The sequence below is a fragment of the Gracilinanus agilis genome, chromosome 1 (assembly GCF_016433145.1).
Source record: "Gracilinanus agilis isolate LMUSP501 chromosome 1, AgileGrace, whole genome shotgun sequence".
NCBI lineage: Eukaryota > Metazoa > Chordata > Mammalia > Didelphimorphia > Didelphidae > Gracilinanus > Gracilinanus agilis.
In genome coordinates, this window is record NC_058130.1 from 292,857,168 (window position 1) to 292,882,958 (window position 25,791).

Below are 25,791 nucleotides of genomic sequence, written 5' to 3' on the forward strand. Positions count from 1 at the left end.
TATATATATATATATATATATATATATATATATATATATATATATATAATATATATCTTCCAATAGGGATGTGTACACACACACAAACACACACATACACATAGGGTAAGGATATGATTTGAATCCGATAAAATGATACAAAAAATAAAATGAAGGCATAAGAAAGAAGAATGCGGAGGAGGGGGAAGGGAAAAATTGGATGGAGTAAGTTATTGCACATCAAAGAGGCATGAAAGAGCATCTGCAATGGAGGGGAAGAAGTGGGAGATGGGGAGAGCATGTGAACCTTACTCTCATTGGAATTTGCCCAATAAGGGAAGATAGATACCCTATCGATTGGGTATAGAAAGCTATCTTACCCTACAGGAAGTAGGAGGGGAAAGGGATAAGAGAAAGGGTGGGGCCCATAGTAAAGAAGGCAGATTGGGGGGGGGAGTGGAGTTCAGAAGCTAAACAAGGGAACATGGAGAGTAATATACAATAATCATAATTCAAAAAATGTTTACATGTCTAATAAAAGTCTCATTTCTCAAATACAAAGAGAAATGAGTTGAATATATAAGAATACAATTCATTTCCCAATTGATAAATGGCCAAAGAATATGAATAGGTAGTTCTCAAAGTAATTAAAGATCTTTATGGTCATGCAAAAAATTGCTCTAAATCACTATTATAAAAATATTAAAACAACTCTGAGGCACAACCCCACACTTATTAGATTGGCTATTATTACAGAAAAGGAAAATGAAAAAACTTGGATGTAATGTGGGAAAACTCGGACAGTAATATACTGTTGGGGGAAGTTATGAACTGATTCAATAATTCAGGAGAGCAAGTTGGACCTATGCCCAAAGGGCTATAAAACAGCAGACATACCCATTGACCCAGAAATATCATCTAGGCTTATCCCAAAAATATATTTTTAAAAAGACATAGAGGAAAGATCTGTATGTACAAAAAAAATTTAAAGCATTTCTTTTTGAGGGGCAAAGAATTAGAAAGTAAGGGCATACCCATCAATTGGGAAAAGGCCTAATAAATCTTAATGTGTGATTATAATGAAATATTATTGTCATGTAAGAAATGACAAACAGGAAAAGCTCAGAAAAACCTGGAAAGATTGATTTATACAAACTGAAGCAGAATGAAATCAACAGAACCAGGAGAACATTGTACACAGTGTCAAGAACACAGTACAATGAACAACTGTGAATAACAGTTATTCTCAGCAATACAATGATCCAAAACCAGTATCAAAGGACTCATGATAAAAAAAAATAAACACACGCTTCTAAAGAAAAAGAACTAATAGAGTCTAAATCCAGACTAAAGCAAATTTTTTTTCACTTTTTCATGTTTTCTTACCTTTTTTTGTTCAAATTTCCTTCCACAAAAGGATTAATACAGAAAAATGTTTTACCTGATCACACACGTAAAATCTTTATGAGATTACTTACCATCTCAATGGCTTTAGGAGGTGGGGGGGGAGGGGAAGACAGAGAGACAGAGAGACAGAGACAGAGAGAGAAAGGATTTGAGACTCAATATTCTTTGAAAACTGTTTTTACATGTAATTGGGGAAAAATAAAATAAAATTTAGTTTTATAAGTTTTGTTTGGGCTTCATTTTCAAAAATGTCAGTGAAAGAAATAATCCTACTCATATCAACATGAGGCAGTTGATATCACTATTAGATAGTGCTGGACTTGGAGTCAGGAAAACCTAAATTCAAATCCAGTTTCAGACAAACTGGGTGACATATGGACAAGTCATTTAATCTCTGTTTGCCTAAGTTTTGTCCTTTGTAAAATGAGGAATAGTAGTAGTTCCTAACTTACAAAGTTGTTGTATCAAATGAGATAACATTTTCCAAAGTACTTAGAACAGTACAAGAAATATGGTAGGGATTATATAAATGTTTATTCCCTTTCTTTCCCATCTAAAAGATGAATTAGGCTTATTTTAAATGTTTATATTTATTCAAAAAACTTGTCTAAGAAGTTCTACTTGTGATGCAAATAGAAACATATTTTAGCAAAAAAAAATTGGACTAAAGAATTCTAAAATGAAAGGAATTTCTTACCACAAAATCACTATTAGGGGGAAATTTGAAACCTGCAGAACTTTCAGTCATAACTACCAAGACTATTGAGGCAGTTTGCATCTTGATGATGGATATTATCTCCACTGTTGTATTCATCAGTACCTGAAAAAGCCAGATTTTCCCCCCTATAAGGTGACAGTTTTGCTGGATAAGTTGTTTTGTTTCTTATCTTTTATCTTTTGGAATATTTTATTCCACATACTGTACTCCTTTATTGTTGTAGCTGCTAAATTTTGTGTGATCTTGGCTATAGTGCCCTAGTACTTTCTGTATGTTTACAGTATTTTCTTTGACCTGGAAACTGGATTTTTGGTATGAGTTCTCATTTCAAGAGGTGACCAGTAGATTCTATTTTTATTGTGGGCAAATTTCTTTCATATCCTGGTTTAAAATAATTTTTTTGGTCATGATTTTCAGGTAGTCTAATGACTCTTCATTGATCTTTATATGTTTTTCATGTCATTTCTGGCATAAGAAGATATTTTTTGTTCTTTTTCTCAATCTTTTTTACCTTGCTTTAATATTTCTTGATTTCATGAAGTCATTAATTTTTGTTTGGGTCATTTCAATTTTTATAGAGTTTAAAGTACCACTCCTTTTAATCTTTTCATTCTTTTTCCAAGTTTTTCTTAAAAGCTCTTATTTCGTTTCCAAATCTTATTTTTCATGCTCTCATTTCATTTAGAATGTCATTTTAACTAAACAAACAAAAACAAAAAACCGGTTGCATCATTTCATCTAGAAATCCTAGTTGACATTTTGGGCCAGTTAGAGTTTTCTTTTAGGCTACAGTTGTATGTGTTTTGAAGCTATTTTCCTTTTCTGGATTTGTAGTTAGGTCATTCTCAGCATTATATCTTTGTTTACTCATTTTATGGACAATCATAATGCTTTTGACTTGATAGGGAATTCTGCGAGCTAAGTCTGCAATTCCAAATCATCTGATTGATTCTGTGCTTCTGGCCTAGACCTAGATTGAATTTGTGATCAGCTCTATGCTTGCCCTTCCTTTTGGCTTAGTTTAGAGTTCTGGGGATGGCAAATTTTCTCAACTGTTCTTTAGCCAAGCTTTTTTAATTATTGTGTTGAGTTTGGGGTTTTTGTCTTTCCTTTTACATTGTTATAGTCAACATGCATATTGATTTCCTAATTCTGCTTTTTTCAATTTATATAATTTCATGTTTTCCCATGTTTCTCTGAATTCTTATTGTTATAGCTCAATAATGCTCTATTATACATTCATGTGTCACAATTTGGCCCTCTCCAGGTCTATGGAAACTTGTTTTAAAATATTTACTACCATAAATGTAATGCTATGAATAAATTTGCATATATGAGTCTTTTTCTGCATTTAGCGTGGACTATTTCTATCTTTTGCTGGTTATGAGGTGAAACCTCACTTGTTTTGATTTACATATTTATTATTATTATTATTGATTTGGTAACATTTCAAATTGTTGCTAATTTCACAACTAAGCTTCTGTTGTTTTGTTGTGGTTTTTATATTGTAGACACTCTGGATATTGTTTTCCTGGCTTTGTCTACTTCACTTTGCAACATTTCATGTAAGTTTTTTAATGTTTCACTGAATCTATTATGTTCATTACACTTATTATTTTGCTACCACAAAAATATGCTTTTACAAATACTTTGAAACAGTATTTGTCAGTGACCTTCCTGAAGTATATACCAAGCAGTAGCTTCTCTGTGTCAAAGGGTAGGGACAAAACAAAACGTAATTCAAAATTGCTTTCCAGAATGATTAGAGCACTTCACAGTTTCGCCAATAAAGCATTATTTTGCCTTTCTCTCCAAAATCCCTCCAACTTTGGCTTGCCTTGTCTTTGTCATTTTTTGCCAATTTGCTGGTTGTGAGGGAAAATCTCATACTTCCTTTGATTAAAAATGTTGGCTTGAAATTATTTTCTTTATTAATTATATGGAATATTTTATCACATGATTGTTAATAGTATAACATTTTTATTTGAGAATTGTTTGTTTATATTAAGATAACTTATTTTAAAAGATCAATTTCCATAATATATCCTTTGGCCAATACACATCCAGCTCAATTTCTGAGAACTGCTTCATGTATAAATCTAAAATAGAGTTTTGATTTTTCATGACTCTAAGAATCTTTCACGAAGGATTTAAACACTTTAATTATGTAAAAGTGGTTGAGGTACTTTATTATTTAATAATATATTTTGGTTAATTAATACTGTGACAAACAATCCTTAGCCTTTTGTATGAAATTGGAAATTGAAGAAGAAAATAAAAAAGGAACCGCAAAGATGTACACTTAAAAACTACCTTTCTAATTGCCTTTTAATAAAAGTTTGAGAAATTTGAAAAACTACTTGTGTTAATCTTAGCTATTAAAGTCAATATAGTGGGCATAGTGAACCTATACGTTCCTGAAAACCAGGGAACATGAAATTAAAGACAACATCAACAAACTACAAGCATTAGATTAGGCTAATTAACAATACCATATGCAATAGAAAAGTGATTTACATGATACACAATACTTTGTGTAGTGAAATTAGGAGGCAGAAGATGAAAGTTCTGTCTTAGTTGTGCCACTATGTAGCTGTCATCCAAAGAATTTAATTAAACAGAAGGTCTTGCTCTCAACCACACCAAATTTCATGGAATTAATTTTAGACATTTTAGAAAATTGTTAATTACAGAAATTGAAACAAAACAGAGAGGGAAAGAGAACAAAAGTAGCCCTGGAGTCAGAAAGAACTAGATTGAAGTATTGCCTGATCGTGGTCTTCGACAGATTACTTAATCCCACAATGCCTCTTGACTTCTCTGCAGCTTTGACAATGTTGATTGCTTTTCCATGGTACTCTTTTCTCTAGGTTTTTGTGATATTGATCTCTTCTTGTATTTCTTCAATCCGTTTGACCTCTCCTAATCTGACTGGTCTGCTTTGCAGGATCTTCAACCAGGTCAAGGCTGTCATGTTTCTTCTCCTTATATTATTTCACATGGTAATCATAGTTTCCATGGACTCAATTACCAACTCTATACAGATTCTCAAATTTATCCAGTTCTCAAATTTCTCCTAAGCTACAGGCTAGACATCTCAAACTGAACATGTCTAAAATGGAAATAATTTTTTTCTCCAGAAATGCTCTCCTCTTCCTAATTTACCTATTAATGATAAGGGCACCACTATGGTCACAGTTATCAAGGCTAGCAATTTATGTATCATCCTCAACTCCTCTTTCTACCACCATTATCCAATCTGCTGCTAAATCCTATAATGTTTTTCCTTCGCCTCTTTCTCTCTCCTGATACCATCACCACCCTGGAACAGGCTCTCATCTTCTTACATATAGACTAGTGATGACCATCTTCTGGTATGCCTCCCTGCCTTAAATGTCTTCTCCACTTAGTATCCATCCACCACTTAGCTATCAAAGTGATCCTCTGAAAGTTTAGATTTTACCATGGTTTTCTCAAATTCAATAGCTCCCTATTACCTTGCAGAAGAAATATAACATCCTATAAGGCTTTAACTCTGCATATAACCTGACCCATTGTAACTTTCCAGCCTTTTATCTTACTTCTTTCCATGTTATCTATTCTCTAATAATCATTCTTCTTTTTTTGCTTGTTCTATTTATAAGACATTTCAAATCCATGAATTTCACTGGCTGTTCTCGATGCCTAAAATTCTTTCCCTCCTAATGTATGCCTTCGGGATACCCTGATTTCCTTCAAATCCAGCTAAAATCTTGCTGCCTGAAAGAAGCTTTTCCCATTCTTTTTTAAGTTAGTGGCTTCTCTTTGAGTTTATGTCCAATGTGTCCTGGTATAAATAATTATTTACATGTTCTCACTCACATTATGGGATCCTTTGGGGGAAGAGACTGTTTTTTGCCTTTCTTTTTTATCCCCAGGACTTAGCATAATGACTGGAAAATAACAGACCTTTAATAGATGCTTCTTGGCTTTTGGAAGCTAAGATGGTGGAGTAATGAAGGAACACTCTGGGATCACACAAATTCACCTCTAAACAGCTATAAAACACCTCAAAATGAATTCTGGAGAGGCAGAAACAACAAAGGACAGGATAAAACACATTTCTATTCGAAGACAATATTGAAGGTTGGCAGGAAAAACCTGCTCCCTGAAGTAAGAGATGAGAATAATCCAGGACAAGCAGAATCTGAGAAAATTAGCAGCAGGGTAAAAAAATTCAGCACAATCCAGCACAGGCAACTTCTAGGAAAAACAGCTGGAAGCTTCCCCATAGCAAACCCACCAGACCATCCCTTTGTATATTATATGATGAACTGTGAATGACAGCTCTTCTCAGAAATACAATGATTCAAGACAATCCCAAAAGTTTATGAAGAAAATGCTATCCACTCCTAGCAAAATAACCAATGGAGTCTGAATGTAGCTCAAAGTAAAAAATTCCTCACTTTATTTTCTTTGGTTTTTTTTAAATGTGTCTTCTTCCACAATATGACAGATATGTCAATATGTTTTATATGATAGCACATGTATGACCAATTTCAAATTAAAAAAAAACTCAGAGAAGGGTAAGGAAGGATGGAGAGAATATGGAACTCAGAATGTTACAAAATTAATAGTAAAAATAATATTTGGACTTCCAGGTAAAGATGGCGGCAGAGTAAAAAGCAGCTGCTTAACTTCTCCTAACTGAAACATATAGGACTCCTCAAGAAGACATAAAAACAAATCCAGAGGAACAAAGGGATCCCACAAAAGGGCGCAGCATTTGGAGGTATGTGGAATAGGGGCATTTCCATTCTATAAAGGGGTGAAACAGCTCTCACTAAAATGCGAGCTGAGCAACCCCCTCCCACACCCCACACCACCTACAGTGCCAAAGCCAGTGCACAAGAGTTAGAGCAAGTTTGGGGCATGCATTAAGTCCATGGCAGCTACCTGGGGTCACCAGGGTCTGCTCCTGAGAGCAGCAAGACTTAAGACCCCTGGGGCTAAAGAACGCTCGAGGACTTTAAACCCAGACCCCGAGCCCAGGCACTAATGCAGGCGCGGACACAAGCCCAGAGACGAATTCTGAGCGTAGGCAAGGACTCAGATCTTGAGTGCAGGCATGGACCTTGAGTGGGGACCCAGTGCAGAAGGGGTTCACAACTGTGGAAGCAGCGCCCTGAGACTGTTAAAGGAAGCTCGGGCAGAAGAACAAAAAGGGGACCACCAGGAGGCTTGACCCAAAGAACAACTAGACCTGAGACCTCAGGAGCCTAAAGACTGCAGACAGACCCTGAGTGTGAGGATAAACCTGAGAGGGCTCAGGGATAACAATGGCAAGCCAGAGGCAAGAACCCCAAAAGAGAAAGATCATCATGAAGAAATCTATAACACTCAACAACTTTTACACAGATAAAATCCAGACAAAAGAGCAAACAGCAGAGGAGAACAAACAAGTAATCCTATCCAAACCTTCCCCAAATAATGAAAACTGGCCACAAACTACTGAAGAGTCCAAATCTGAGATGATGAGAAAGATGGAAGACATCTGGCTAGAGAAGTGGGAAATAGCTCAAAAGGAAATTAACCAGTTAGAAGACAGAAACTCCCAATTGGAGAAAGATGACCAAAAATCCAACGAAATGGTAAGCAAATTGGAAACCAAAATTTGGCAAGAAAATAACAGTTTAAAAGGCAGAATTTTGCAATTGGAAAGTGAGGCTCAGAAATCAAATGAATTGATAAGTAAATTGAAAACCAGAAATCACCAGATTGAAAAGGAAAACCAGTCCCTAAAGGCTAGAATTGAGCAATTAGAAGCTACTGATCTCTCAAGACAGCAAGAACAAATAAAACAAAGTCAAAAAACTAATAAAATAGAAGGAAACTTGAAATATCTCAATGAGAAAGTGACAGACCAAGAAAACCAGTCTAGAAGAGACAATCTGAGAATCCTTGGCCTTCCTGAAAAATTAATAGAAATTTGGACTCCATACTAAAAGAAATTATTCAGCAAAATTGCCCTGAAATTCTACAACAAGAGGGCAATATAGACACTGAAAGTATCCATAGATCACCCTCTACACTAGACACAGAAAAGACAACCCACAGGAATATAATAGCCAAATTCAAGAGCTTCCAAGTAAAAGAAAAAATTTTACAAGAAGCCAGAAAGAGACAATTCAGATATCAAGGAACACCAATCAGGAACACACAGGATATGGCAGCCTCCATGCTGAAAGACCACAAGGCTTGGAATATAATATTCAGAAAGGCAAGAGAACTGGGTCTACAACCGAGGATCACCTACCCATCAAAACTAACCATATACTTCCAGGGGAAAGTTTGGGCATTCAACAAGATAGAAGATTTCCAAGTATTTGCACAGAAAAGATCAGGACTAAATGGAAAGTTTGATATCCAACCACAAAAATCAAGAGAAACCTGAAAAGGTAAATAAGAAACAGAGGGGAGAGAAAGAAAACTTGTATTTTTTAAATTTGCCTCTTTATGGGCTTCAATATGATCTAATTATTAGTATTCCTATGTGGAGAAATGTTATGTATCATACTCGGTAAGGAACTCTAGTCACTATTATAGTATTCACTGTTATAGTAATTAGAAGAATTATTCCTAGGGAGAGTTTGGAATACTAAATGGTCTAAGATGATATGGGGGAGAGAAAAAGGGGGGGTGAATAGTAGACAACACCAAGAGAAACTTGAATAAATAAGAAAAATAGGATATTCTATTACACACAAAGAGGGCATGGGAAGGGGAGGGGATGAATACTATTATAAGAAGGAGAGGAAGAGAGCATTAAGAGGTAATATTTAAACCTTACTCTCAGTGTAATCAACCCGGAGAGGGAAGAGTAGCTTTATCCATTGGGATATAAAACTCTATCTAACCCTACTGAGAAAGTCAGAAGGGATAAACCAAGGAGAGCAGGGGAGTGGAGAAGTCATAAAAGGGAGGGGAGAAGAAGAGGGAGGGAATTCATTAGGCCTTAAAAATAAATAGAGGAGAATAATAAGGGAGGGGGTAGAAAGGGAAGTAAATCAAAGGAGGGGACAAGGGTTACTGGCATAAATCAAATCACTGGTTTAAAAGGAAATAGCGAGGAGAACTAGGAAAGGATACCAAATATTGGCTAATACACAACTGATAATTATAACTCTGAATGTGAATGGGATGAACTCGCCCATAAAAAGGAAGCAAATAGCAGAGTGGATCAGAAACCAAAATCCTACCATATGTTATCTACAAGAAACACTTATAAGGCGGGTGGACATACACAGGTTTAAGGTAAAGGGCTTGAGCAAAATCCTTTGGTCATCAAATGAGAAAAAAAGGCAGAAGTAGCAATTATGATTTCTGACAAAGCCAAAGTAAAAAGAGATATGATTAAAAAAGACAAGGAAGGTCATTACAGCCTGATTAAAGGCAGTATAGACAATGAGGAAATAACATTGCTCAATATGTATGCACCAAATAGCATAGCAACCAGATGTATAAAGGAGAAACTGGCAGACCTCAAGAAGGAAATAGATAGTAAAACCATACTAGTGGGAGATCTAAATATCCCTCTTTCAGATCTAGATAAATCAAACCAAAAAAACAAATAAGAAAGAGGTAAGGGAGATGAATGAAGTCCTAGAAAAAATTAGATTTAATAGATATGTGGAGAAAAATAAATAGGGACAAAAAGGAATACACCTTCTTTTCAGCTGCACATGGTACATTCACAAAGATTGACCATGTAATAGTGCATAGAAACATTGCAAGCAAATGCAAAAGAGGAGAAATAATAAATGTAACCTTCTCAGATCATAATGCAATAAAAATAATAATTAGTAAGGGTACCTGGACAGGCAAATAAAAAACTAATTGGAAATTAAATAACATGATTCTCCAAAACCAATTAGGCAAAGAAGAAATCATAGAAACAATCAACAATTTCATTGAAGAGAATGACAATGATGAGACATCCTACCAAACTCTGTGGGATTCAGCCAAGGCAGTACTCAGGTGGAAATTTATATCCCTTAGTACATATATTAACAAATTAGGGAGGGTAGAGATTAATGAATTGGGCATGCAATTTAAAAAACTAGAAAGCGAGCAAATTAAAAATCCCCAGATGAAAACTTAATTAGAAATGCTAAAAATCAAGGGAGAAATTAATAAAATCAAAAATAAAAGAACTATTGAATTAATGAATGAGACTAGAAGCTGGTATTTTGAAAAAACAGATAAAATAGACAAAGTACTGGTCAATCTAATAAAAAGAAGGAGAGAAGAAAACCAAATTGATAGTATCAAAGATGAAAAGGGAGACCTTACCTCTAATGAAGGGGAAATTAAGGCAATCATTAAAAACTATTTTGCCCAATTATATAGCAATAAATATAGCAATCTAGGAGATATGGATGAATATTTACAAAACTACAAATTGCCTAGATTAACAGCAGAAAAAAATAGAATACCTAAATAATCCCATATCAGAAAAAGAAATTGAACATGCTCTCAAAGAACTCCCTAAGACAAAATCACCAGGGCATGATGGATTCACAAGTGAATTCTATCAGACATTCAAAGAGTAACTAATCCCAATACAATACAAATTATTAGATATGATAAGCAAAGAAGAAGTCCTACCAAATTCCTTTTATGACACAGATATGGTCCTGATTCCAAAGCCAGGAAGATCAAAAACAGAGAAAGAAAACTACAGACCAATCTCCCTAATGAACATAGATGCAAAAATCTTAAATAGAATACTAGCAAAGAGACTCCAGCAAGTAATTAAGAAGATCATCCACCATGATCAGGTGGGATTTATAGCAAGAATGCAAGGTTGGTTCAACATTAGGAAAACCATCCACATAATTGACCATATCAATAGTCTAACAAACAAAAATCACATGATCATCTCAATAGATGCTGAAAAAGTCTTTGACAAAATACAGCATCCATTCCTATTGAAAACACTGAAAAGTATAGGAATAAAAGGACCTTTCCTAAAAATAATAAATAGTATATACCTAAAACCATCAACAAACATCATATGCAATGGGGATAAATTAGAAGCCTTCCCAATAAGATCAGGAGTAAAACAAGGATGCCCATTGTCACCTCTATTATTCAACATAGTACTAGAAACACTAGCAGTTGCAATTAGAGAAGAAAAAGAAATTGAAGGTATCAAAATAGGCAATGAGGAGACTAAGTTATCACTCTTTGCAGATGATATGATGGTATACTTAAAAAATCCTAGAGAATCAACTAAGAAGCTTGTAGAAATAATCAACAACTTTAGCAAAGTGGCAGGATACAAAATAAATGCACATAAATCATCAGCATTTCTATACATTTCCAACACACTAGAGCAGCAAGAAGTAGAAAGAGAAACACCATTTAAAATCACCCTAGACAATATAAAACACTTGGGAATCTATCTACCAAAACAATCACAGGAGTTACACGAAAACAACTACAAAACACTTTCCAAACAATTAAAACTAGATCTAAACAATTGGAAAAATATTGATTGCTCATGGGTAGGACGAGCTAAGATAATGAAAATGACCATTCTACCCAAATTAATTTACTTATTTAGCGCCATACCTATCAAACTACCAAAAAACTTTTTTACTGAATTGGGGAAAACTATAACAAAGTTCATCTGGAATAACAAAAGAACAAGAATATCAAGGGAAATAATGAAAAAAATGTGAAGGAAGGGGGCCTACCATTACCTGATATTAAACTGTACTATAAAGCAGCGGTCATCAAATCAATATGGTACTGGCTAAAAGACAGAAGGGAGGATCAGTGGAATAGACTTGGGGTAAATGACATCAGCAAGACAGTCTATGATAAACTGAAAGAGCCCAACTTTGGGGACAAAAATCCATTATTTGACAAAAACTCCTGGGAAATTTGGAAAACAATATGGGAAAGAATAGGTCTAGATCAACATCTCACACCCTACACTAAGATAAATTCAGAATGGGTGAATGACTTGAATATAAAGACGGAAACTATAAATAAGTTAAGTGAATACAGAATAGTATACTTGTCAGAGCTCTGGAAAAGGAAAGATTTTAAAACCAAGCAAGAGTTAGAGAAAATTACAAAATGTAAAGAAAATGATTTTGATTACATCAAACTAAAAAGCTTTTGTACAAACAAAAACAATGTAGCCAAGATCAGAAAGGAAACAACAAATTGGGAAAAAAATCTTTATAACAAAAAACTCTGACAGGGGTCTAATTACTCAAATATACAAGGAGTTAAACCAATTGTATAAAAAATCAAGGCATTCCCCAATTGATAAATGGGCAAGAGACATGAATAGGCAATTTTCAGATAAAGAAATCAAAAGTATCAATAAGCACATGAGAAAGTGTTCTAAATCTCTAATAATAAGAGAAATTCAAATCAAAACAACTCTGAGGTATCACCTGACACCTAGCAGATTGGCCAAAATGAAAGAATGGGAGAATAATGAATGCTAGAGGGGACGTGGCAAAACTGGGACATTAATGCATTGCTGGTGGAACTGTGAACTGATCCAACCATTCTGGCTGGCAATTTGGAACTATGCTCAAAGGGCTATAAAAGAATGCCTGCTCTTTGACCCAGCCATACCATTGCAGGGTTTGTACTCCAAAGAGATCATAGATAAACAGACTTGCATGAAAATATTTATAGCTGTACTTTTTGTGGTGGTAAAAAACTAGAAAATGAGGGTATGCCCTTCAATTGGGGAATGGCTGAACAAATTGTGGTATATGCTGGTGATGGAATACTGTTGTGCTCAAAGGAATAATAAACTGGAGGAATTCCATGTGAACTGGAAAGACCTCCAGGAATTGATGCAGAGTGAAAGGAGTAGAGCCAGAACATTGTACACAGAGACCAATACACTGTGGTAAAATAGAATGTAATGGACTTCTGAACTAGCAGCAATGACCCAGGACAATTCTGAGGAACTTATGGAAAAAAACACTACCCACATTCAGAGGAAGTACTACAGGAGTGGAAACAGAAGAAAATCAACTGCTTGAACACATGGGTTGAGGCGGACATGATTGGGGATGTAGACTCGAAACTACCACACCAATGCAACTATCAACAATTTGGAAATAGGTCTTGATCAAATGACACATGTTAAAACCAGTGGAAATACACATCAGCCACGGGGTGGGGAGAATCAGGTGGTGAAGGGGAAAGTAAGAGCATGAGTTATGTAACCATGTTAACTTTTCTAAAAAATTAAATAATGGGGGCAGCTGGGTAGCTCAGTGGAGTGAGAGTCAGGCCTAGAGACAGGAGGTCCTAGGTTCAAACCCGGCCTCAGCCACTTCCCAGCTGTGTGACCCTGGGCAAGTCACTTGACCCCCATTGCCCACCCTTACCAATTTTCCACCTATGAGACAATACACCGAAGTACAAGGGTTAAAAAAAATTAAATACTAAAATTGTGTTAAAAATTAATAGTAAAAATTGTTTTTACACTTAATTGGTAAAAAGATGTTAAAGGGGAAAAAAAGAAATGCTTGTTGACTTGAAAAACCTCTTAGTTCTCTATGGAATTTTCTGACTTGCAGAGAACATGTTAATTTTTATATTAGCCAAATCACAGGTCCAATCCCTGTCTCTATATCCATATTTATGTATGTATAAAATATATGTGTAGCTCATATGTAACAATATGAATATTAGACTGTTAAATAGCAGCTTTCAAATGTTTTCATTTGGAAAATTCTAGGGACCACTGATTTCAGTATAAATGTTCCCTCAAGTTCTGAGTGCTACTGAAGAAAGAATGTATGGTGAAATGCAAAAGGATTGCTCTTTCTTTGAAATTGAAGGCTCCAAGTTCATGCAAGCACTGTTCAGGAAAAAAATAAACAGACTAAATTAATACAAATAATGATAGCAAGATGATAGAGAAGATATACAGACCCACCTGATCTCTACCAAATTGCCCTCAAATAACTTACAACTTGTCAAAATGAATTATGGAGAGACAGAATCCACAAAAGTATAGGGTGAAACATTTTTTTCAGCTCAAAACAACCAAGAAGGCTGGCATGAAAGGTCTGTCCCACTAGGGAGAAAGTGAAGCACAAATCAATGTGCTGAAACAGATGCCATCTCAGCAAACAGGCATAGGGAGCGGCTGAATCAGCAGCAACAGCTTCCATGGCTCTCATGGAAAAGGGGATCTGATTACTGCTCAGAAAGAGATTATAAGGGTCTGTTTTGTGCTGGGTACAAAATCCCAGGTCCTGGTGCCAGGAGCAAGAAGAAGCATTAGCTCCCAACAGCTCTTGTGGCTGCAGGAGAGCAGGCAACCTTATTCACTGTTTGAAGGTGGAAAAGAGTGCTCGTGGTTTCTCAATGACCAGAGTACAGGCCAGGAGAGTATAAAACACACTTCTCCTTAGATCATATTACCTTAGGAGAACTGAAAACTTATAGATCCCCAGAGCTAGCTTTGAAGGTAACTGCACAAAGAACCTGAAATTTGGGCTAGTGCTCCCTTCACTAGAGTTAGAGCTCAACATTAGCAGTTTTTTAAACTAAAAGCAATAAAAAGGCTGGAAAATGCGCAAAAACCAAAAAAAAATGGAAAAAAAAAAGGAACTCAACATATAAAGTTATTTACTGGGAAGACCAAAAGACAAACTCGAAGAAGAAAATAAAGTCAGTATTGTAGCATCCAAATCTTCTAAGAAAAATATCAATTTGTTTCAAGCCAAAAAAAGAATTACTGGCAGAACATAAAAAAGATTTTAAAAAATCAAACAAGAGAGGTAGAAGAAAAACTGGTGGGGGTGGGGAATGTAAGTGATGCTGGAAATCATGAAAAAAAAAGTCAACACTTTGGTAAAGGAGACACAAAAATGCAGAAGAAAATAATATCTTAAAGCTCAATTAGCAGAAAAGGCACAAAAATCCACTGAAGAGAAGAACTTCTTAAGAAGCAGAATTGGTCAAATGAAAAAATATGTAAAAATTTGCTGAAGAGAAAACCTCCTTATACACAAATCCTTTTATAAAACAAATATGGTGCTGATATCTAAACCAAGTAGAGCAAAAATAGAAAAAAAATTATCAACTAATTTCATTAATTAATATGGATGCAATGTGATGAAACAGAATTTATACAAGGAATGCAGGGATAGTTCAATATATAACCAACAACATAATTGACTATATCAATAACAAAAGTAACAAAAACCATATGATAGTATCAATGTAGAAATAGTTTATGACAAAAATAGAACACTCATGACTACCAAAACCCTGGAAAGCATAGGTATAAATGGGATTCTTAAAATTATAAGAAGCATCTGCCCAAGTCATTAGCAGATACTATTTGTAATGATGATAATCTAGAAGCCTTCCCAATAAGATCAGGGGTGAAATAAGGATGCCCATTATCACCACTGTAATTTAATATTTTTATTAGAAATGCTAGCAATAACAGCAAGAGAAGAAATCAAAGGAATCAGAATTAGCAGGAGAGGTAATAAAACTATCACTTTTTGCAGACAATATGATGATGTATGTGGAAAATCATAGAAAATCAACTAAAGAGATAATTGAAACAATAAATAATTTTAGCTAAGTAGAAGAATATAAAATGAACCCAAATAAATTATTAGCATTTTTATATTTTGTATATTACTCTTACAAGTAGAATAGATTAACTATACAACATACAGTAGTAAATGACTATAGCAATCTATTGCTGAATAAATGCAAAGATCCAATCTTTTTGAGCACAAAAATTACTGGAAATCTATTTGGTGGAAACTAGACCTAGACCAACATCTCACACTGTATATCAAGAAAAGCACAAAGGTTACATGATTTAGACATAAAACAAGTTAGGGAAGCTTGGTAGAAATTACTTGTAAGATCCATAATTAGGGAAAGAATTCATGACCGAAAAAGAGACAAAGAGGTTCAGGGGAAGTAAAATGGATTAATTCTGAGCACAGAAAATTAAAAAGGTTTTATACAAACATACAGGGAACTGAGCCAAATTTATAAAAATAAGAATCATTGACCATTTGATAAAAAGGTTATGACCAGTTTTCAGAAAAAATAATCACATGAAAGAATGCTCTAAGTCATTCATAATTAGAGAAATGCAAATTAGAACAACTTTGAGGTACCACCCCACATCCATCAGATGCTGTAGGGTATATTGAAATAACAGGGGCATTAATGCACTGTTGGTGGAGTTGTAAACTGGTCCAATAATTCTGGAGAACAATTTGGAACTATTCCTGAAAGGCTATAAAATTGTGCTTTGACCTAGCAAAACTGCTACTAGTTTTATTCCCAAAGATCTCAAAGGAAAAAAAGATATTTCATCTGTACAAAAATATGTATAGCAACTCTTTTTGTGATGACAAAGAAATGTAAACTCAAAGGGATATCTATTAATTGAGGAATTGTCAAATAAATTATGGAATGTTATGCTATAATAAATAATGAATAGAAGAGTTTCAGAAAAACCTGGGAAGACTTATATGGGTTGATGCAAATAAAATGAGCAGAACCAGGAAAATAATATACACAGTAAAGGAATATTGTGAAGATAATCAATTATAATCAATCCTGAGATACACCAAATCTCCAAAAGGCCTCTGATGGAAAATGTTAACCACTTCCAGAAAGAGAAGTGATCACCTAAGAATGAACATTGAAATTACATTTTTTCTTTTATTTTTCTTACTTTTTTCAGAATATGGCTAATGAAAAGAAAGTGTTTTATTTGATCATATTTATACATATACACATGCAGTGAGTATAATACTTCTTATAATTTCAATGAGCAGATGAGAGAAGAGAAGGAGAATGAAACTTTGGAACCGAAACTAAAAATAAGATAAAAAAAGAAACTGAGATATCCGAGTAGAAATTGATCTTGATCTCTACATCCCTCCAAAGAATTTATTGCAAGAAGCCTGACTTTATGAAAAAAATCTACATTCTGAATTACCTTCACAGACCAATAGAAGATCATTGTAACTGAATCCTGTAGGACATTCACAGCGAAAAGAGCCAATCTGGTTAATACAAACACCATTTGCACAAATACTTGGAATCTCCTTGCATTCATCAATGTCTGAAATTGAACAGATGTAATTAAGTACACCATGGTTTTTCTTGTCCTTCACTCATTTTCTTTATAATAATTTACACTATTCTCTGTATTATTTGAAAAGAGGGATTTCTGTGTCACTTAAACTTTAAGTACTTTTATGGTATATAAAAATGAATTTAAAAAATTATATGGATTTTTTCCTCCCAATAACTGAGGAGAAAATGTAACTTAAACAGACTAAACCATGACATTTTATTGTTCCTCCAGTGAACTGACTCTCATTTTAAACAATATGTTCTCATTTAATTACATAAAGAAACTAGCTTAACTTTTTTCATTCCTTTGATAAGTGATCAGTATTATTGTCTCTGAGAAATAAAAAAAAGTTAGAAAATCCCTCCAGAAAGAAATAATTCTAATATTTTCTAAAGATTCAATTGAACTGAGTAGAAAAGGATGCTGAAAAATTCAACAAAAATTTATGAATAGGCATTCCAGTATTATTTTGTTAAGATAAATGTTCTAAGGTCACTTATATGTACATACGCTATATCTCACTTGATTGAAAGTGCAGAGGAGAGAAAACATCTACTTAAGTCTTATTCTTTTTTTTTTTTAAATTTAGGCTTTTGAGAGCCTCTTTGGATTTAGTATCTAACAATACAATGTGGCTTTTCCTTCTTGTTGCTGTTTTAGGAATGCAATAATATAAATTGAGAAATGTTTAATTGTCAAGCTTATGTATTAACTTTTTCTTGAATGAATGATACAAAGGAAAATAGTGAATGTAAGATTTGCCCAACAAGGGACATGAATAGGCAATTTTCAGATAAAGAAATCAAAACTATCAAAAAACACAAGAAAAAGTGTTATAAATCTCTTATAATTAGAGAATTAGTTGAAAACAACTCTGAGGTTACACCTCACACCTAGCAAATTAGCTAACATGACAGCAAAGGAAAGTAATACATGTTGGAGGGAATGTGGCGAAATAGAGACATTAATGTATTGTTGGTGGAGTTGTGAACGGATCCAACCATTCTGGATGGCAATTTGGAACGATGCCCAAAGGGCTGTGAAAGACAGTCTGCCCTTTGATCCAGCCATACCATTGCTGGGTTTATACCCTAAAGAGATCATAGGGAAAAAGACTTGTACAAAAATACTTATAGCTGTGCTCTTTGTGGTGACAAAAAATTGGAAAATGAGGGAATGTCCTTCAATTGGGGAATGGCTGAACAAATTGTGGTATTTGTTGGTGATGGAATACTATTGTGCTCAAAGGAATAATGAACTGGAGGAAGTCCATGTGAACTGGAACAACCTCCAGGAATTGATGCAGAGTGGAAGGAGCAGAGCCAGGAGAACATTATACACTGGTACAACAGAACATAATGAACTTCTCTACTAGCACCAGGATCCAGAACAATTCTGAGGGATTTATGAGAAAGAATGCTATTCAGAGGAAGAACTGTGGGAGTAGAAACACAGAAGAAAAACAACTGCTTGAACACATGTGTTGATGGGGATATTATTGGGGATTATAGATGCTATTGGGGATCACCCTAGTGCAACTATCAATAATATGGAAATAGGTCTTGATCAATGATACATGTAAAACCCAGTGGAATTATGCATTGGTTATGGGTGGTATTGGGGGAGAGGGAAAGAACATGAATCATGTAACCATGGAAAAATATTCTAAAAAAAAATAAAAAATAAAAAAGATTTGCCGGACATTCATTATACCGTCAGACATTCATTTCTTTATACACTAGTAAGGAAATTGTGGTGTAAATGTATTATTAAAATTGTTTTAATTATTCAGAAATATAAAACATGCAATAATTTTCTGTTAGTAGAAATTCAGTTTCCAAAATCTTCAGCATCTGAAGAGTCTATGCAAAGGATCAAGAAATAAGAATAAGAATCAGGATTTCTTGCAAATTTTGTTACTTTAAACGCCATAGTGAAATTTAACAAAGTACTATATAGTGTTTTGTTAAATTTCATATATATATGAATATATATATAGTGTATAAATATGCACATATTTATACACTATATATATAGTGCTTTGTTAAATTTCATATATATATATGAATATATATATAGTGTATAAATAAATTTACTTTGGAAAAACTCACCCACAGCTTTTCCTGTATGAATATCAAAGGTAAATCCAGGAATATTTCCACATATGGCTTTAAATTCAACTTTAAAATCAAAATAAAGCAAATACATTGGTTAAAGAATTCTAACAATTAACTCAAACTCAAATTATATTTACATAATGTCAACAATTATTACTGTTTATAGCGAAAATGTATATTTTCCTTTTAATTAGAAGTCTTTCAATAACATATTACTACTAATAAAGGCACAGACTCTATATATTTTCTTGCTAATTTAGCTTTTAATTTGTGTTTGTGGATGTAGGAAATGAACTACCTTTTCAGGTAAAACAATTCTCATCCTTCCTCCATTTTCCAGCGTTTTGAAACTGTTCTTAACATAAAACAAAATATCAGATATTGCTTATGACAACACTTCATTCATTTTGAAGAAAATGGCTATTTGAAAACTATAACCACCAAATAGTTGCCATTCCTATGAATGTTTTGTTCTACAAAGACAGTTCCTTTCTTTTTAATACAACCTCTGTGTTTTATCCCCCCCAATATGATCAGCATGATATAATAGAGTAGACCTTGGAGCATGGAAGAAGTGAAAGGGAAGAAGTTGATTGATAGAAGACTTGTTAACAACACATACGGTTTGAGAATTGGGGCAAGCTATTTGGGGGGCTTCCTGCATTGGAAGAAAGAGTTCCTTATATCCTGAAGGTATGAAAACCTGAGTTCAAAGATAGCCTTAGATACTTACTAGCTGTGTGACCCTGGGCAAATCACTTAACTTCTGTTTGCCCTCAGCTTCCTCATCTGTAAAATGGACATAATTATAGCACCTATATCAGTGATGAGTAACCTTTTGAGCTTGGTGTGTCAAAATTTGCCAAAAAAACAAGCATAACACGGGTGGTGTGTCACTTCAAGGGAAAAAAACCCATAATTTCAGCATGCAGCCCCATACTTCTCTATATGCAGCCCTGTATCATCAAAAATGGCTATGTGTGTCAGTGTTGACACGTGTCATAGGTTCACGATCAGGGACCTATAACTTAGGGATGTTATGAGGATCTAATGAGATAATAATTTTGAAGCACTTAGCACAGTGCCTAGTAAATGTTAGCTAATATTATATTAATGAGATCATAAGTCCAGACCCTTAAATCAAGATTATATCAGTCTGCATTGACCATCTGGGAAAAAAAATAGGTACTATAAAGATGAAAATAATCCTCTGAATAACTTAAATGAACACTATGAACAAATATTTTAAATGGTTCACATAATTTTGAAGCTTCCTGAATCCCTAGATTTAGAATGTAAGGGAACTCAGAGATCATCTAGTACACAGGTAAAATCAGGCCCAGAGAGGTGAGATGAACTGCTGAAGGCTGCCTACACATTGTCCTCTGAATTCAAATCCAGTGTTCTTAACAACTGTTCTGGCAGTATATTCTGTAAGTAAGTTTATAATCTCATCACTCAGGAAGACATTACATTACAAAGAATCATTCGTTTGAAGGCTTCTATTTTTCATTATGGAGAAAATAACGTTTATAATGTACATTTCAGAAGAAATCTAAAGACCTTTGAGTCTTGCAATCTGCCTCCTTGTTGTATCCTTAGGACTTCCAGCCCTTTCCACTTGTCCTAGAGATGAATTTTTTTTTAAGCATGTTCTTCCCTAATTAGAGTGCAGTTTCCCTGAAAGCAAGAACTGTGCCAATTTTTCTATTTCCAGCACAGCATAGAAATTGATACATATTAAATGCTTAATATGAAATTAATTCATCATATCTTTTCCTACATATATACTGTGATTATTACTTAATTACCAAACCAGTTAACATTCAATTAATTAATTAAACTTTACAACTTACACACTTGAAGATCAGAAGGTGGAGATTAATATATCTCTTTCCTTTTTAATACGTTCATACTTGTTACCAGAGATGTTAACTACTAGTTGATTTTGTTGTTGATGTTCTTGTCTTAGTTTTTGTCTTAGAATCAATACTGCCTTTTGATTCTAAGGCAGAAAAGTGGTAAGGGCTAGGTAGTGGGAGTTAAGTGACTTGCCCAGGGTCACACAACTGGGAAGTGTCTAAGACATTCTGTCTATAAGCCTGGCTCTCAATCCACTGAGCCACCTCACCTTCCCCCTAACAATAGGTATCAACTATCATTCTAAAGAGAACTAGTTATGTTTTTGTAAAAAGAAATACATATATTGGAAAGAAAGGATTTTAGGGTCTCTTCAGGTCAGCATGTTGGGAAGTGTTTTTGTAACAAAGAGTAATTGAATATTCACTGTTATAAATTGTTTCTAGTTTACATTAGTAAATCCATTTTGTTAACCCTTATAATTTATATATAGACATACATACAAATAATATTACATAATTTATACATTTGTGTATAAATAATATCTGATCTTCTGGATTATTGTATCAGTGAGTGGTTACCATTATCTCATTAAATGTAATGTTCAAATTAAAATCTAACAATTCATAACCTTATGTAATGCTTTTCTTTTTAAACTGCCCACATGCAAAATGAGGAGGCAACTAGGTGGCTCAATAGATAGAATGCAAGGCCTAGAGTCAAATCTGGCTTCATACAATTACCTGTGTTTCCCTGGACAAGTCACTTAAACTCTTTTGGCCTTAATCCACTGGAGAAGGAAATGGGAACCCACTCAGTATCTTTAACAAGGAACCCCTAAAATAGGGTCACAGAGTGGAACAACAACATGCAGAATAAGAAGTTATGAAAATAAACACTGACCTTAAGCCCATATGATCCAGATCCTATAAGAATAAGCATTATTATTATACCTAGTTTAATTTAAAAAGTTTAATTTCTATTATCCTCACCATACTAACACAATGGGGGCCTCATTTTCCTCCAACAGAAAATGAAGGATATAAGGTTTGAAGATTCTTCCCAGCTCTAAATTTATGATTTTGTGATATTTTCAATATAATTTTCATAATGATCCCTAATTGTAGGGGTAATTTAATGTGTACAGTAAGAGGAGCTACAAGAAAAAGAGTTCTTTTGGGATTATAAATTATTCATATACATTTTTTTCATATACATTTTGATGGGCAAATTTCTATAGGTAAGAAGACTTAAAAATGAATAGTACTTTTAATAAAACATAATATTTCAACTGAAGAATTTTATTAGACATATACTATAGAAGCTTTGCAGTCATAAATCAAAATGGCCCATTCATTTTAAGTGCTTGAACTCTCCTGTAGTAACTAAGTTGTCTTGGTTTTATGTACACAAGTATTTAAACATTTATATATCACTTTGATATAAAAGCATTTCTACAAGGATGGTAGTATAATGAAGAAACTGAAGTTTTTATCAGTGACTTTCCCAGGGTCATATAGCCAGTGAGTGTCTGAATCCATACTTGAATGCATCCTTCTTGACTCTATGTCCAGCACAACATCACACTGTTTCTCAGATTTTAAAACTACACTGGTTTCAGTGCACAATTGTCTATAAAGGATGTTTAGGTTTCAAGATTGACCTTTAACAGACATATAAAAATGAACTCTCACCTGCTCCTGCACTTGGGCATGGTTCACAAGGTTTATTCCAAGCTTTGCCAACATTGTATGTGCAGCAGCACATCCTCTTGGTCACATTAAAGGGCATCTCATTTTCACATGTAGTTTTGTTGTAGTTTCGGTAGCAAAAGCTTTTTTTCATGTCTATAAAGAGAGCAAACAGTTGTAAAATGACAAATATATTAGTTGTCCATTGCTGAAGCTCATATAATTGTAGATCTAAACAAGTAGCTTTTTTGGGGGTCTAAGATAATTTTTATTAATTTCTTTTTATTAAAATAAATTTGAAAAACATGACCATTTCTACATGCAAAGAACAAAAAAAGAAAGCTTGAAACTGAACATTTGTACAGAATCACAGTTCCAAAACTATTCTACAGGTCTATCTCCTTCAGGTAAGAAACGAAAATAATTAAGCAAAACAAATTCACACATTGGCTATGTCTGAAAATGCCCCATTTTGTACTGCTGGAATGAAAATGCCCTATTTTGTACTTCTAGTCCAGCAATTCTCTGTCAAGGGCTGGGAAGCATGATTCATCATACATAGAACTGTAGTTGAGCATAATACACAGTGTAATCATAGTATAATTTGTTTTCTTGATTTTGTTCATTTCACTCTATAACAGTTTATACACATTTAACCAAGTTTCTCTGAATTCATTACCCCATATAGTAATATTCTGCTACATTCATATGGTAATATTCCACTACATTCAAAAAACCACAAATCTGTGCTTTTTTTTTTTTCAGTCATTCTCCCATTTATGGGTATCTCCCTTTTGTTTTCAGTTTTGTTTTTTTCCCCTAAGACAAGAAAAAAATATTGCTGTAAATATTTTTGTACATATGGGCCCTCTCCCCATTTATTTCATTTCTTTGAGATTATATGCCTAATAATATCATTGATGGGCAAGCACATATTCGTGAATTTGAAGAGAATTCCAAATTTGATGAATAGCATAATTGGATCAATTTACAATTCTGCTAACTGCGCCAGTCTTTCCACATCCCTTCTAACAGTTTCCATTTTCCATATTTATTACCTTTGCCCATCTAATGGGTATTTAAATGTGCATTTTGCTTACTGTCAATGATTTGGAATATTTTTTCATATGGTTGATAGTTTGCATTTTTTCTTTTGAGAACTGTCTGATTGACCATTTATTTTGTAGAATAGCTTTTGAATCAACTTTATTTTGACCATCTGAGCTTTATCAGAAGAATTTGCAAGACATTTTCCCCCCACTGGCCTGCTTTACTTCTAATTTTACTTGCAATTATTTTGTTTGTGAAGAATCTTGAGATTTTAGAGAGTCAAAATTATTCATTTCATGTCCTCTTCATTATAATACTCTCTGTTCATTTTTTAGTTAAGAAATCTTCAATCTATGGTTATAAATAATATGTCCTTCACTACTATTCTAATTTGTTTATATTTTGTATCTAGTTCATATGTTCATTTGATGCTTCTTATGGTATATGGTAATAATTATATAATAATAATAATAATAATAATAATAATAATATAATTAGAATCTGCTCCACAGGACTCTAAATCCCAGCATGCTACTTATGTGTTTAGCTGTGTCCTTATGTGGGGAGGATATATTTTGATGTAGCCCTGCCTCTTGCTCTCTTTTCTCCTGATTGGGATTTGTGGAGGTGGGGTGAGGTGAGAGGCAGAATTTTTCTCATATGTCTTTACTCAGGCTTTTACTTTTATTCTTGTATTTTTTTCTACTTCAAGTGATTATTAATAAATCTTATAAAATACTTGGAGTTATTAGATATTAATTTTAATCTTACAGGTGTGAAATGTTGATCTAAACTTAGTTTCTGCTAGATTGCTTTCCAGTTTTCCAGAAGTTTCTCTCATACAGTGAATGCTTAAGTCTACAGACTTATTAAGGCTAGAGTTCTTGGGTCTATTAAATAATATGCTATGATAATTTATTTTTGAATTTTGTCAATCTAATCATTGCCAAATATGAAATTAAATATAAAATTCTACTTCAGACAACTGAGATAATACAATTAAATCTTTGGGCTTTATCTCTCATAAAATGGCAAGGTGGGACTAAATGACCACTAAGATCTCTTTAATATCTAAAATTTTTAATTCTAGGATCCCAAGTTCTTTCATTTTAAGGTAAAACTCTTATCTTGTGAATGAAACATAAACATAGTTTAAAAAAATATTACTACCTCTAGTTTACTGACATCTTTTAATACATATTTTTGTAGTTAAAAATATAAAGTTACAAAAATCTTTGCAACTGTGTAGACAAGTTTAGAAAATATATTATGGTAAAAATTTTCAAACTTTATACATACAAGAAGTGTGAGATGCCTCCCAAATTTGTCATCAGTAATAAAGATGTCAGACTTTTGGTATAGTTTATAAGCAATTAGACTAAATCTTAAAAATAAAAATGGCATTTACACAGAATTTTACATACCCATACAGTTATGCCCGCCATTGATTTGCATATATTCAGGAGGACAAATACAAGTATAATTTCCCAAGGTATTATAGCAGGTCCCAGGCCCACAGACACCAGGATATGGAAAACATTCACCAATATCTAGAAAAAGAATGGTAATTATTAAGCAGAGAACGTTGAATAACAATTATTGAAAAATGAGATGATATCCTAACATTAGAATATAAGTTGGCTTATTTGGGATAAGGAGTTTTTACTGTGAAAACTTCTTTGGAAAGAGGAGGTCCTTGTGTGAAAACTTTCTAGTTTATAATTTTAGAGAGGTACCTGAGGCATTGGGCTTAAACTTATATCTTTCTGATATGCAAGGTGGCACTCTGTTCACTCTGCCATATTAAAA

The 25,791-nt window shown here is 33.8% G+C and overlaps 1 protein-coding gene across 1 annotated transcript in view; it reads right to left on the reverse strand.

Moving 5' to 3' along the window:
- The window catches only part of LOC123251074 (fibrillin-2-like), a 185,750-nt gene that overhangs the window by 107,519 nt on the left and 52,440 nt on the right, over positions 1-25,791 (reverse strand). Inside the window, 6 exon segments of the mRNA XM_044680250.1 lie at positions 2,071-2,132; positions 2,134-2,206; positions 17,124-17,249; positions 19,376-19,444; positions 22,936-23,088; positions 25,407-25,532. Of these exon segments, the coding sequence (XP_044536185.1) occupies positions 2,071-2,132; positions 2,134-2,206; positions 17,124-17,249; positions 19,376-19,444; positions 22,936-23,088; positions 25,407-25,532 (609 nt within the window).